Genomic DNA, 13,518 nt, shown 5'->3' with positions numbered 1-13,518 from the left:
GAAAAGGGGACCGTAGTACACTGCTGATGGGAATGCAGACTGGTGCAGCCACTATGGAAAACAATATAATTCTACCTCGAAAAATTAAAAATTGAACTGCCATTTGACCCAGTGATTCCACTTCTAGGAATATACCCTAAGAAGCCTGAAACACCAATCAGAAAGAATATATGTACCCCCATGTTCATAGAAGCACTATTTACAATAGCTAAGATCTGGAAACAGCCCAAGTGCCCATCAGTAGACAAGTGAATAAAAAAATCTGTGGTACATATACACAATGGAGTACTATGCAGCGGTAAGAAAGAAAGATCTCTTATCCTCTGAGACGACATGGAGGGACCTGGAAAGTATTATCCTAAGCGAAACAAGCCAGGCAGAGAAAGATAAATATCACATGATCTCACTTATTTCCGGAATATAATGAACTAAACACACATTACTGGTTCCTCTTTCAGACGGATGTTCAACTTGATCCTTAAGATAAAGTAAAGAACTGTCACATTTCAGAGCCACTCGGGTATGACCCAGATACCTGCAGCCAAACAGAAAGAAACAGGAATTGAAGTAACAGAAATTCACAGGGAGGAAAAGGTGAGATATCTCGGGGGGGGGGGGGGGCAGATTCAGTAGCAGCTGCTGCAAGAATGAAAGGCTACCACACAGGAGAGCATCCAAAGCCTGCGATAATGACAGGTCTAAGTTGAGACAAGCTGTCAGTATCACTGAAGTGCTCCAAGAGGTGACATTCACAAAGAATGCAGTGTGAATGAGGTCCCCCACAGTTGTGAAAGATAATACTGGGCCAGAGTGGATAGGAAAATGAAGAGAAATGCAGGCAGAGAAGACCCAGAGAGGAAAATGATGTTTGGAAGCCAGGCTGCAGCCACCCCTTTGGGACTCAGCAACAGGCTCCCGTCTTGCAGGGGACACAGCCTGGAGGGAAAATAATAGAAATTCTGTTATCAAAATCTACTCTTCAAGGACATGGTACTGTGGCACAGATTATGATGTTGAATACGCTTATGCCTCTCCTGCAAAACATTTTGGATTATTTCTCTAGACTAGAGCAGTAGTCAGTCTAGATGTAACCCCAAGATGACTGAATGCCTAAAGGCTAGGAGCTGTGGGAGGAAGCAAAGATCAAAGGCCAGAAGATCCTGGCTTTGGTCCTGATTCTGTCACTTACCTTGGACTGGTCATGTCACTTCCCTAATGGATCATTCTTGAATTACTTTGAAATTAGTCCCCAGAGCCCAGCCGGTGTGGCTCACTGGTTGAGCATCAACCCATGCACCAAGAGGTTGCTGGTTCAATTCCTGGTCAGGACACATGCCCAGGTTGTGGGCCAAATCCCCAGTGGGGGGTGTGCAGGAGGCAGCCAACCGATGTTCTCTTTCATAGATGTTTCTATCTCTCTCTCCCTCTCCCTTCTTCTCTCTCTCAAATCAATAAAAATATATATATTTTTTTTTAAAAAAGAATAAGTTAGTCCCCAGAACCTTGTGGGGTCTGTTGTGATGTCTCCATCAAGCTTGGAGTCCATTCCTGGGCAGTCTTGTGCAGGTTCACTCCTCCTCCTCCTTAGGTGCATACTTGAGGTTCAGAGCATGGGATTTGGAGACAGCCGGACCTGGGACTGGATTCCAGCTCTGTCACACAAAGCTGCATGACCAAGGCCTCTTTATCTGAAAACTGAGTATGTCAGTATTAATAACCTCATAAGATGGTTTGTGAAGATTAGATTTAATGTCTATAAAGCGCTTAGAATAGTGCTAGATCCTTAATTGATGTTCAGCACCTATTAGCTGTTATTAGTCATCCTTACACTGAATAATTTCTCTAGCCTATGTTATTCTATTATTTTATCTCCTTTATTATTTCTATCAAATGGAGAACGTCTAATAAAGCCACAAATCTCATGACAGTAAGAATGGCAGGGCCCACCCCCAATGAACCATAGTTCTTTAGGAAGAAAGACTCCTGGGCCTGAGAAATACAGGGAGGTAGCTGGCTGGCCTTTCTAAGTCCCTCACTGAGCCATGCCAGGCCCTCATCTCCTTTTTCCCAGGTCCAGGAGTCACTGAGACATCACATGCCCCTAAATATGTCTGTGCTAAAGAAGGCTAGCATAGAGCACGGGTTATAGTAGATGCTTATTTGATACCAGTTTCTCCACTTTCCCCAGCATTGTCCATTCTGGGCATTAAAGGGGAACAGGCTACTGGTCATGCAGAATGACAACATTTTGCCTTTCTGTGGCCCAAGCATCATTAATCACCACTTCTATGACATGTGACCCTCTGCCCAACTACCAACTTGCTTGTGCTGACATTGCCAAGGCTGAGGTCATTGCCTCCTTTTGTTCTGCTTCCCCTCTTCACCATCACTGTCATCCTGGTCACCTTCCGAATGAGGCATTCCCTGAAAGCCCTAAGCAAAGCTCTCTCCATCCATGTCTTTCTTCTAACCATCATCTCCCTCTTCCATGGCATCATCGTGTTAATAGACACTCAGCCAAGCTCTCACATTCTCAAGGTGATGAGCTACACCCTGCAGTCCTGTAGCAGGGCGGAGCCAAGACAAGCTGTGTGATCCTGGAGAGGAGTGTTGACTCTAAACCAAGGGCCACATACCAGGAAAAGAAGGATAAGAGTTCAAGATAAGAAAAGCAGCATCATGAATTAAATCAGGGTCAGACATGAAGTTAAACTAATAGATGATGCCCTTGAGAGGCAAGAAAAATATTGATTTCTTGTCCTTGAGGCCACTGGAAGTCAAGACTGACTCATGACAAGCCAGACTCAGAGTAAAGGGGTGTTTCAAGATCCCTCCATACTGCTGCTGATGCACAAAATTTATTTGAAGTTACGCTTTTTTTTAAGACCTCTCTTCTCCTGGCCTGACATTGACCTCTCTTCACATCTCTGTTGCATCAGATGAGAGACAGTGGCCAAAGACAGCACCCTCCGAGGCTGCAGTGAAGTAGGTATACTCTTTTCCAGTACCTGTTTCCTCGCCAGTCTCTGTTTTTCCTTGAGATCTCCACTCCCAGAAACAGCATGTAGACACAGGCACATTTGTCACTGGGACAGTGCTGAATTATTTCTAGAGTTTAATTCTTACAGACTCTGCTCACCATTGTTATCTGGCTACGTGTCAACTCCCCAGCTAAACTGAGGGTTTCCCAGTTCAGTTGAGAGTGCAGTTCCTTTACTCCCTGAGAGAGGAACCTAATCTCACACTTCATTTCATCCCTTGCTGAGCTTACCACAGTCCTGGTTACTTAACCATGGCTGAAGGCATATTTATTTATATATATTTCACCTCTTCTTTGGATTTTAGGCTTTTTAACACCAAGTTATAAAAAGAATATCAGTTGTTGTTACTCTATAAGGCTCAGAATGTTAATTGAACACCACTGATCCCTGAGGAAGGCATTTCCCAATAATGATAATTTACAACCAATATTTATTGAATGTGTATTACGTGCTAGGCATTCTAGGAGGTGCGTGGTCTACACTATCTCATTTAACCCTCATAACAACTCTATGAGTAGATTGTACATATTTCACATATGGGGGAAATAAAAATCCAAAAATTAACTTGTCTGAGACCATATACAGCTTATAATTGGCAGTATGGAGGGTCCAGCTGATTCCAAAGCCTATGCTCTACTCTAGTGCCTAAAATCTCTTTCAGAAGAGTATGCAACAAGTGTACATTTGTAATGTTTCCAAAGCATCTGAAGAGCTACTCCCATATGTCCCACCATGGTCCAGCTTTCTACTAACCCCATCGGGTCTTTACTCAAGAGTTTCCCGTTTCTACAGAGCAAAGAAAGAGCAACTTGGAATAGGAAAAAGAAAATAGAATAGAAGGGGCAGAAAAAAATTAGGAAATGAAAGCGTTCCTGGTGTCACTGCATTGGCCCCACACCTCTTGCCACCAAAGAAAGCCCCAATTTCCTAAGCCAATGACCTCTCCTTTGACTCCTTCCTGGGTCCCATCTTGTGACCAGCATGGAGTTCGCTTTGTGAGCCACAACAAATAAAAAATCCACTTCTTACTCCAAGGCACCAGGCTGGTTTCAAGAGACCACCTTCTTTCGCCATACACAAGTATATACTCAAAATTGATTAAAGACTTAAATGTAAGACTCAAAACCATAAAACTAGAAGGAAACACAGTCAGTAAAATTTCTGACCACCTCTCTTAGCAGTATTTTTTCTGCTATATGTCCTCAGGCAAGGAAAACAAAAATAAATAAATAAACAAATGGAACTACATGAAGCTAAAAAGGTTTTGCACAGCAAAGGAAACCATCAACAAAACAAAAAGACAACCTACTGAATGGAAGAAGATGTTCACCAATGATACATCTGATAAGGGGTTAATATCCAAAATAAAGAACTCACACAGTTCAACACCCAAAAAATAATAATGATAAAATAAATAAATAAAAATAAAAATGGGCAGAGGACCTGAATAGACATTCCTCCAAAGAGGACATTCAGATGGCCCAGAGACATATGAAAAGATGCTCAGTGCCACTAATTATCATAGAAATGCAAATTAAAACCATAATGAGATATCACCTCATACCTGTCAGAATGGCTCTCACCAGTAAAATAAGTGCTGGTGAGGATGTGGAGAAAAAGGAACCTTCATGCACTGTTGGTGGGAATGCAGATTGGTGCAGCCACTATGGAAAACAATATGGAGAGTCCTCAAAAAAATTAAAAATGGAACTGCTTCATGACCCAGTGATTCCACTTCTAGATATGTATTTGAAGAAATCCAAAACACTATTTTGAAAGAATGTATGCACCCCTATGTTCATTGCATGGTTATTTCTAATAACCAAGATATGGAAGCAACCCATGTACCCATCAATAGTGGATAAAAAGTTGTGGTGCTTATATACAATGGAATATTACTTGGCCATAAAAAAGAATAAAATCTTACTATCTGCAACAGCATAGATGGATCTAGACAGTATTATGCTAAGTCAATCAAAGAAGGAGAAATACCATATGATTTTACTTATGTGGAATCTAAAACAAGATAAATGAACAAACAGACTCACAGATACAAAAAACAGACTGATGGTTGCCAGAAAGGAGGGGGTCGGGTGACTGGGTGAAAAAGTGAAGGATTTAAAAAATACAAATTGGGCCCTGGCCAGTTTTTTTCAGGGGTTAGAGCATCAGCCCACCCACCAAAGGGTCACAGGTTCAATTCCCAGTCAAGGACACATACCTGTTAGAGGCTTGGTCCCCAGCCCCAGTCAGGGTCATGTGGAAGAAAGCCAATAGATGTCTCTCTCACATCAATGTTTCTGTCTCTCTCTCTTTCTCCCCCTCCTTTCCTTCCTTCCACTCTATCTAAGAATTAGTTGAAAAGTATCCTCAGGTGAGGATTGACCACAAAAAAAAAAAAAATACAAATTGGTGGTTACAACATAGCTATGGGGATGTAAAATACAGCATAGGGAATATAGTCAATGTTGTAATAACTATGTGTGGTGCCAGGTGGGGACTGGAAATATCAGGGAGAACACTTTGTAAAGTATATAATTCTCTAACCACCATGCTGTGCACCTGAAACTAATACAGAATAATTCAGCAGGTCTCTCCCAGGTGACCAAACCCTCTTTCACCTACAGAAACCATGAGCAATTTCTCTCATCTGCTGAGACTCTCTCCCAGATCAGTTGTCTACGGACTGAATTAAATTTTTTTTTTTAATTTAAAAAAAAAATAGTGGACAAGTAATGATTCACTGATCAAATTTTAAAAATTGGAGCTTGGAAAAGAAGTGATACTGCTTCAAGTAGCCAAAAAAGATGATCTTCGTAAGATGCATGTTATACTGACATTCAGTTGAAATATGAGTAAACCTATATACTAATAAAAGATACGCTGATGAGGTAACAAAAGGTAGCCAATACAGGAAGCAAAATGCCCTCGGTAATCCTGGGGAAAGAATATAAAACTGAAACTCAAAGACACAGACAACAGTAAGCTCGTTAGCCGAGGGAAGGGAGCTGGGGGCGGGGTAGTAAAGGATGAAAGGGGCCAAATATATGATGACAGAAGCTGATTTGACTTTGGGTGGTGGGCACACAAGGCAATATACAGATCATGTATCATAGAAATGTGTACTCGAAACCTATATGATCTTATTAAACAATGTTATTTACCCCACTAAATTTAATAAAATCGTATTACCCCAATAAATTTAATTTTGAAAATTTACAAATTTTTAAAAAAGGAATAGATTGTCAACTGATAACTCTTTTACAGACCACCAGAAAACCTTTCTCAATCAAAGCTCACTTGATTAGATCTACTGTAGCAAAGAAGAATGCAGATCTCAGTAACATCTCAGAAGGAGGAAATCAATGGAAGGGAGTTATAGGGTTTGGGGGTTTCGACGTAAGTGGTTTAAGGTGGGTCTTTCAAATCAGGGAGCAGACCAGGATTGGACAAAGTCTGTGATGTTACGGTTTAGGTTTGGCAGATACAGAGAGGAAAGAGCCTGAAAGTAAATCTTGATAAGTAAACTATTGTTTGTTGAGAAAATTGTTTGTCCAGGTGAGTAATCTGTTGTCCTGATAGGAGAGCTGTTTGTGCAGAGGAGCAACTGTTTAATCAGATAGATTGCCTTGCAGGAATTTCATGAGGCAAACAGTGAAGTTATTTATTGGTTTACAGTCATATCTTCCTAGGCCTGAACTTCCTGGAACAATCTGTTAAGTCACGTTGCCGTAGGAAGTCTCTGTTCTCAGTCCCAGTAACTAAGGTATGTGCGTGTAGAAGATTGGGCTTCCGTTCTCAAAAGAGAGTAGGCCATTGCATGTTCATAAGCAGAGGACTGACACAAGGGGGTGTTTGCATCAACCTGTGCAGGTTGGAATGCAATGGGGAACGTCACGGGACTCGGCACTGTTTCACTGCTCCAGGCAAGATTCAGCAGGTCTCTCCCAGGTGACTAAACCCTCTTTCACCTGCAGGAACCATGAGCGATTTCTCTCACCTGCTGAGACTCTCTCCCAGATCAGTTGTCTAGGGACTGAATTTCTTTTACCCAAACAAGCCATTTCCCTGACAAAGCCCACTGCTTTGCTTTGCATGGTGATTTCTCCTGGGATTGTGGAACCCAAGGTGCCAGGCTGCCCAAGAAGAGAGCCAATTTCTTCTTTCCTGGCCTAGAAAAGCAGTCTCTCTACACCCCATTCTCACTGGCATTGGTCCTCCGGGCCCCACACGTGGGGCTGTCCATCAGACTTGTTTATAACAGTGAAAAGCCGAAAATACTCTCTTGTCAACCAAGGGGGACTGATTAAGTAAATGATGGCACACATACACAACAAAACAGTACGCAGCCAGGAAATACAATGACGTAGGCTATTTATTACTTATTAAATGATATGTCAAAATGTCCATGGCATCTCACAAGTGAGAAAGCAAATGACAGGATAGCTTGTATAGTATGATTCTGTTTATGAGGGCATTGAGAGATTTCTAACAAGAATGCTCCCCAATTTCCATTTTTGTGGGGAAGTATTTCAGGTGACATTTCACTTTCTTCTTGGCCCTTTTCTGTGTTGCTTAAATCTTTAACAACCAGTATCATTTTTACAAAAACAATAAAGCTATTTTTTAGTGGAGAGGAATTATGTTGTTTTTGAGGTGGAAAGATGTATTTCCAATATTGTTAAGTGAATAAAGCAATTATGGTAGAATTCTATTATTGTCTATATATAGCAAATAATAATAATAATACCATCGAGCATGTTTCCCAAGGATATTTTGAAGATCAAAGGAAATAATAATTCAGGAAGCCACATTAGACCTTCAGTGTTGATATCATCAGCACTTTCAGTCACTTCCTGTGAGACCTGGAGATTATGTTGGCAGGTGTCCCTGGGTACATCTTGGCCTTGAGAGCCTTTGAGTCTCAATAATATGGAGAAAAAAAGAGAGGCCCACAAGGGATAGCCACTGTAAATGAAGAGGGTCTGTCCAGGTAGTTGGTGGAGACTCCCTGCTCCCCAGAGGCTCCCAAGCAACCGTCAGCAAGAACTCTCCAGCATCCCTTAGACACAATCAGCAGGTCCAGGTCTGCTCTTGGGAGAACCAGTCACGAATTCCCACTGGCTCATTTCTGAACTCTAGGGGAAAGGATGGAAAAAGCCAGATGAATCTTAAGACAGGAGACTTTCCAGCAATCAAGACTCTCTAAGCTTGGTTCACAACTGTCTGAGAAGTTCTCTTGAGAAAGTTGTTGGAGGCAGTCAATGAAAAGGGAAAAGAAACACCTCTAAGAGATCTCCAAAAACAAGGCTCATGGATGGCAGGACTCTGCTCAACCACAGGTAAGTGGGCTGCGGGGTGAAATCCTATTACCAATAAGGTTTAGACTCCTTTATTCCCCCTTTCCTCATAAATCATGCTCAAACCCTTAAGATCTGGTCATCAGCCCCAGCACCAAGGTGAAGGGAGGTAAGGGGGGTGGGGTCAGAGCATTGAAACAGTGTGCAATAAGTTTGAAATTGATTTCCTTAGGGTTCTACCTGGGGCCTAATGTCTTTTAGAGTTCACACTCTCCCCAGTACATCCTACCCTCTCTTAGCATCAACAATCAGCTTTGTTTTGTGCACCAGAAACCTTGGAGTTCACCCTGCCTGCTTGCTCTCCTCCTTAAACTGGCATTGTCGATCCATCACCAAATCCTGCCTTGATTTCCTCATATGAAAACTGAAGATTTCAGTTGGCATTTTATAAGATTGTTGAGAGGATTACATGACATTTAAGGTATTTGGAACAGTGCCCAACAGAGCAAGCACTCAGTAAATGTATAGCACTGCCTGCCTCTGGCCTCGGCTCACACACTCTCCCTTTGCCCTCTGCCCACTCTGGCCTTCATTCAGCTCCTCCCCTTCACTAGGCTCCCCTTCTCAGACCCCAGGACCCTCACATAGACTGCCTCCTTCTTCTCTCTGCTGGAAAACTCTTCCCAGAGAAAATCCTCCTTGACCTCCCTGAGTCAACGTTTTTAGCTTACAGCATTCAGAACCTCTATGTGGAGCTGTTATTCCAGTTGAAATTTTTCAGTAACTTGCGTAATGACCTTATCAAAACTTGTCTCCCCCTCTAAACTCTAAACTCCACATCAGCGCCTACATCATAACGATGTCTGACCAATCTGAGCGGACGCTGGCTGGGATCCCATCCAAGAGTGTTTCATCTGAATAGCCAACTTGGTTATTTGAAAACCTAGAGGGTGAGCATCCCCAGAGGCAAACTCACTTGAGCATGACAACAGCTGAGCGAGCTTCCATAAGCATGAGAACCCTGCTGGGGAGCTTAAGGAGGTAGACGTGTGGATCTCTGACCTGTGCTGTCTGGTTAGAGAGAGACCTCACCTCCAGTTCTGACTGCAAATGGGATCCTGCCTGGGACCCCAGAGCCACAAATCTGGAGTGTTCTACTGCCTCCGGTTGTTGGCAGCTAAAACATAAGACCCTGGTTCTTCAGTTATAGATTTGCTGAGCTGGAGTTTTCATGTTTACTAGCTTCCTGTTCCCAAGACAAATTATTTCCTTAGTTGGTAGTAAATAATAACACAGGCTTTATTTTAGTTTGTTTTATTTCATTTTCTCTCCCTGGATTATCAGCTCTGTCAATTGAGAGAGATCAGGAAAGCCCGGTCTCCTGACAACTGCTTAGGAGGCCCCCCTCAAAGCATCTGAGCCTCTATGTCAGAAGCACCTCCAACTGGGTATATTAGTGCCACAGGGCTGCTGTACAAAGCACCACAAACTGACTTAAAACAAGAGAAATGTACTCCCTCAAAGTCCAAAATCAAGCTGTTGGCAGGGCCATGCTCGCTCCGAAACCTCTCCAGCTCTGGAAGCCCCCCGCATTCCTTGGCTTGTGTCCTCATAACTTCAGTCTCTGCCTCCGATCCTCACATGACCACCTTCGCCCCAGGTCTGTATCTTCACATGGCATTCTCCTTCCTGTATCTCCACTTTCTCTTCTTACAAGGACAGCAATCATGTTGGATTAAGAGCCCAACCTGCCCTGGCTGGTTTGGCTCAGAGGTTAGAGTGTCGGCTTGCAGACCAAAGAGTCCTGGGTTCGGTTCCAGCCAAGGGCACATTACCTTGGTTGCAGTTGGTCCCTGGCCCCGGTTGGGGTCATGTGAGTGGCAACCAGTCGATGTGTCTCTCTCACATCTCTCTCTCTCTCTCTCTCTCTCTCTCTCTCTCTCTCTCTCTCTCTCTCTCTCTCTCCCCCTCCCTCCCACTCTGTCTGAAGATAAATGTAAAAATATCCCCAGGTAAGGATTAAAAAAAAAAAAAAGAGCCCAACCTAATTGAGTATGACGTCATTTTAACTTGATTACTTCCGTAAAGAGCATATTTCCAAATAAGGTCTCATTCTCAGGTACCGGGGTTACGACTTCAGCATATCTTTTTGGGAGAAACAATTCAACCCACAACACTGGGAGAGATGACTGCTCTACTGAGTCACATTCCACTGTGATGATGTTAGTCCTGTGTCCCTGCCTCAGGGACTGACACGGTTGGAGCCTTTGTTCCCAAATATAGTCAAAATTGATATTTTCATTTATTCCCTGTCTGGGCAGACATGCCAGACCACCACACCCACTAACAATGCCAGTTCCCCATGGAACAGGAAATTTGTGGACAGAAATTATAACTATAAAAAGCATATGATTATTAGAATGGACTGGGGTCTAATCCCACTTTCTTAATGTACTAGCTCTCTTACCTTGGGCAGGTTGATAATCTCACCAAATCTAAGTGGGCACAATACGTAAATGAGAAGATACGTATGAAGTTTCAATAGCTGGCTAGGAAATGAATTAACACATGACTCATCACAGTGTTCCCTCCCTGGCTCCCCCACACTGCCTAATCTGGGGGTATTGGAAAGGTTCGGGAGCTGACCCCAGTTCTGCCTCTGAAGTACAAGCATGTCTTATTTGCTCTCTCTGCAGTGACATGTGCTCCTCAGTTGAGAACTGTACCCAGGTCACCTGGTTCCTCCTGCTGGGGCTCACAGAGCAGGAAGAGCTCAAGGGCACCCTCTTTGTATTCTTCTTGTTCATCTACTTAGTCACTCTCATGGGCAACTTGGGCATGATTATACTGATCCACACAGAGCCACAGCTCCACACGCCCATGTACTTCTTCCTGAGTGTTCTCGCCTTCATGGATGCCTCCTTCTCCACAGTGGACACCCCCAGGCTGCTGGAGAACTTCCTCACCTCAGGCCAGTCCATCTCTTTTGCAGGCTGTGTGGTCCAGATGGCCCTCATGACTCTCCATGGAATTGCTGAATGTCTGCTCCTGGCCATCATGGCCTATGATCGATTTGTCGCCATCTGCCACCCTCTCCTCTACCACGCCATCATTTCCCAACGTCTGTGTGTCCAGCTGGTGGCAGCCATCTATACAGCTTCTGTTGCCAACTCAGCTTTGCTAACTGGGTACATCTTCAAGCTGCCCTACTGTGGCCCCAATGTCATTAACCACTATTTCTGTGACATCCCCCCAGTGCTTCAACTTGCCTGTGCAGACACCGCTGAGGTTGAAGCCATCATCTCTTCATCTTCTGCCTTGATTTTCTTCTTTACCATTACCATCAACCTGGTCTCCTATGCCTACGTCCTGGTGACCATCTGCAGAATGCATTCCCCGGAGGCTCAGAAAAAAGCACTCTCTACCTGTACCTCCCACCTCACCATCATCTGCCTTTGGTATGGCACCATCATCTTCATGTATGCTCAGCCGAGCTCTCTCAGTTTCATGGAACAGAACAAGTTTGTGTCTGTCTTCTACACTGTGGTCATCCCCCTGCTGAACCCTCTGATCTACAGCCTGAGGAATAAAGATGTGAAATCTGCTTTAAAGAGAAGATACCTTGGTAAGCTGCCTTCTTAACCAAGTGTGGAACATTCTATCCCAAGCCATTGCATGATAGCCACAACATAAAGTATGGACAACATTAGCACATAGATAGAGTGAGCTATGTGCCAGCACTGTTTCAAATGCTTTACACATGTCAACACATTTAATCTTCACAACAGCCATACAAAATGAGTGTTATTATTATCCCTCAGGAATCTGAGGCACAGAGAGGCTGAATAACTGGCCCAAGATCACACAGCTAATAAGAGGCAGAGCCAGAATTTGAATTCAGGCAGTCTTGCTCCAGAGACCGTGTTCTCAAACAATACACTATATTGCCTCTTTCTGATGACTGTGTCTCACAAACAGACCCTGGGCGCTGTGTTTCTTAAATCCCATATATCAGAAGAAGGAATCGGGTCACGGAATTATAAAGTGGTATGGGAGGGACCGTGGGCTTTGGAGCCAGTGTACCTGAGTTCATGCAGCCTCTGAGTAACTCTCTTTCTCGGCATCTGTGTGATGTCAAGTCCAGGTATACCACCCCCGATCCTTGATTTACCAAATGAAAACAGGCCTTAACACTCATCTCAACTGGTTATTATAAGGTTCCCTTGACAGTAAAGGGGGCACACATAGGGTCTGGCACAAACAGTTATTCACAAACCATTGGTTTCCATCCCTCCCTGGGGAAACCTCTCCATAGAACCAAATACTCTTATATGTCAATGTTTTGTAAGAGTGAGACCATATCATGTAACAGATAATAAATAGCATTTACCTGAATTTCCAATTCTCTATTTTTAACTCTTCTCGTTATGTCAAAATTGAAATCTCTACTTGGTACTGGTTTGTCTTTAAACCTTCCTTAATCCAGTTTATCTTTTTTAATGGGGAGAGCAAGTCTTAGCACTTAACAGTAATTAGCTAACATTTAATAATGTTTATGTTGCTTTTGTTTTATTGATTATTATGTCACTTTTTATTGTGATTCTGATAAAAAGTGTTTTTTAAGTAAGCAATTCAGAATAGTCCAATTTTTAGAAAAATTACAATACAGGTGATACACAAGGCAAATATCACAAAGCAGGTCAACGAATGACTTTAGAAACACTGATATAGATTCATTTTTTTTTTTTAAATGTCCACATGCATTCTTTTATTTGATCTTCACTGCACACTGGCTAGAGCAATTTTACCTCCTTGGCTTCCCCATTTTCTTTCTTCCGAGAGGTTCTTCCTTGCCTTCCAATGCCCCCTGCCTGCCCCAAACCTCTTGAAAACACACAGTGGGCTAGATCCCACCTCTTCCTGGGAGCCCTGTGAATTTGCTAGGAATTGCTTTTCACTGCTAGCAACTGAGATCTGACAATAGTAGTTTAAACTCCTAAGGTTTATTCTGGCGGATTCTGCCTGGAGGAGTCGCCAAAGTTTCCCAGAAGAGATTACATTTAAGCTAAGGAATGATAAAGATTGTTCACGCTGACAAAGGGGTCAGGAAGAAGTCCTCCTTGTGTGTCCTGAACCGTGATGGAATTATATCTAGATGTCTACACATTTTTAAGGCT

General features: G+C 43.1%; 1 protein-coding gene across 1 annotated transcript; it reads left to right on the top strand.

The window, feature by feature from the left end:
• Window positions 1-9,323: 9,323 nt before the first annotated feature.
• LOC118627507 (olfactory receptor 8U9-like) lies at window positions 9,324-11,983 on the top strand. The gene is made up of 3 exons (XM_036257684.1): window positions 9,324-9,382; window positions 9,709-9,717; window positions 11,038-11,983. The coding sequence occupies exons 1-3, from the start codon at window positions 9,324-9,326 to the stop codon at window positions 11,981-11,983; spliced, it is 1,014 nt and encodes a 337-aa protein (XP_036113577.1).
• The last annotated feature ends 1,535 nt before the right edge of the window (window positions 11,984-13,518 follow it).

Source organism: Molossus molossus, unplaced genomic scaffold, assembly GCF_014108415.1.
Source record: "Molossus molossus isolate mMolMol1 unplaced genomic scaffold, mMolMol1.p scaffold_m16_p_13, whole genome shotgun sequence".
Lineage (NCBI taxonomy): Eukaryota > Metazoa > Chordata > Mammalia > Chiroptera > Molossidae > Molossus > Molossus molossus.
The sequence above is the reverse complement of the archived record's forward strand: the minus strand, read 5'-3'. Positions and strand labels throughout refer to the sequence as shown.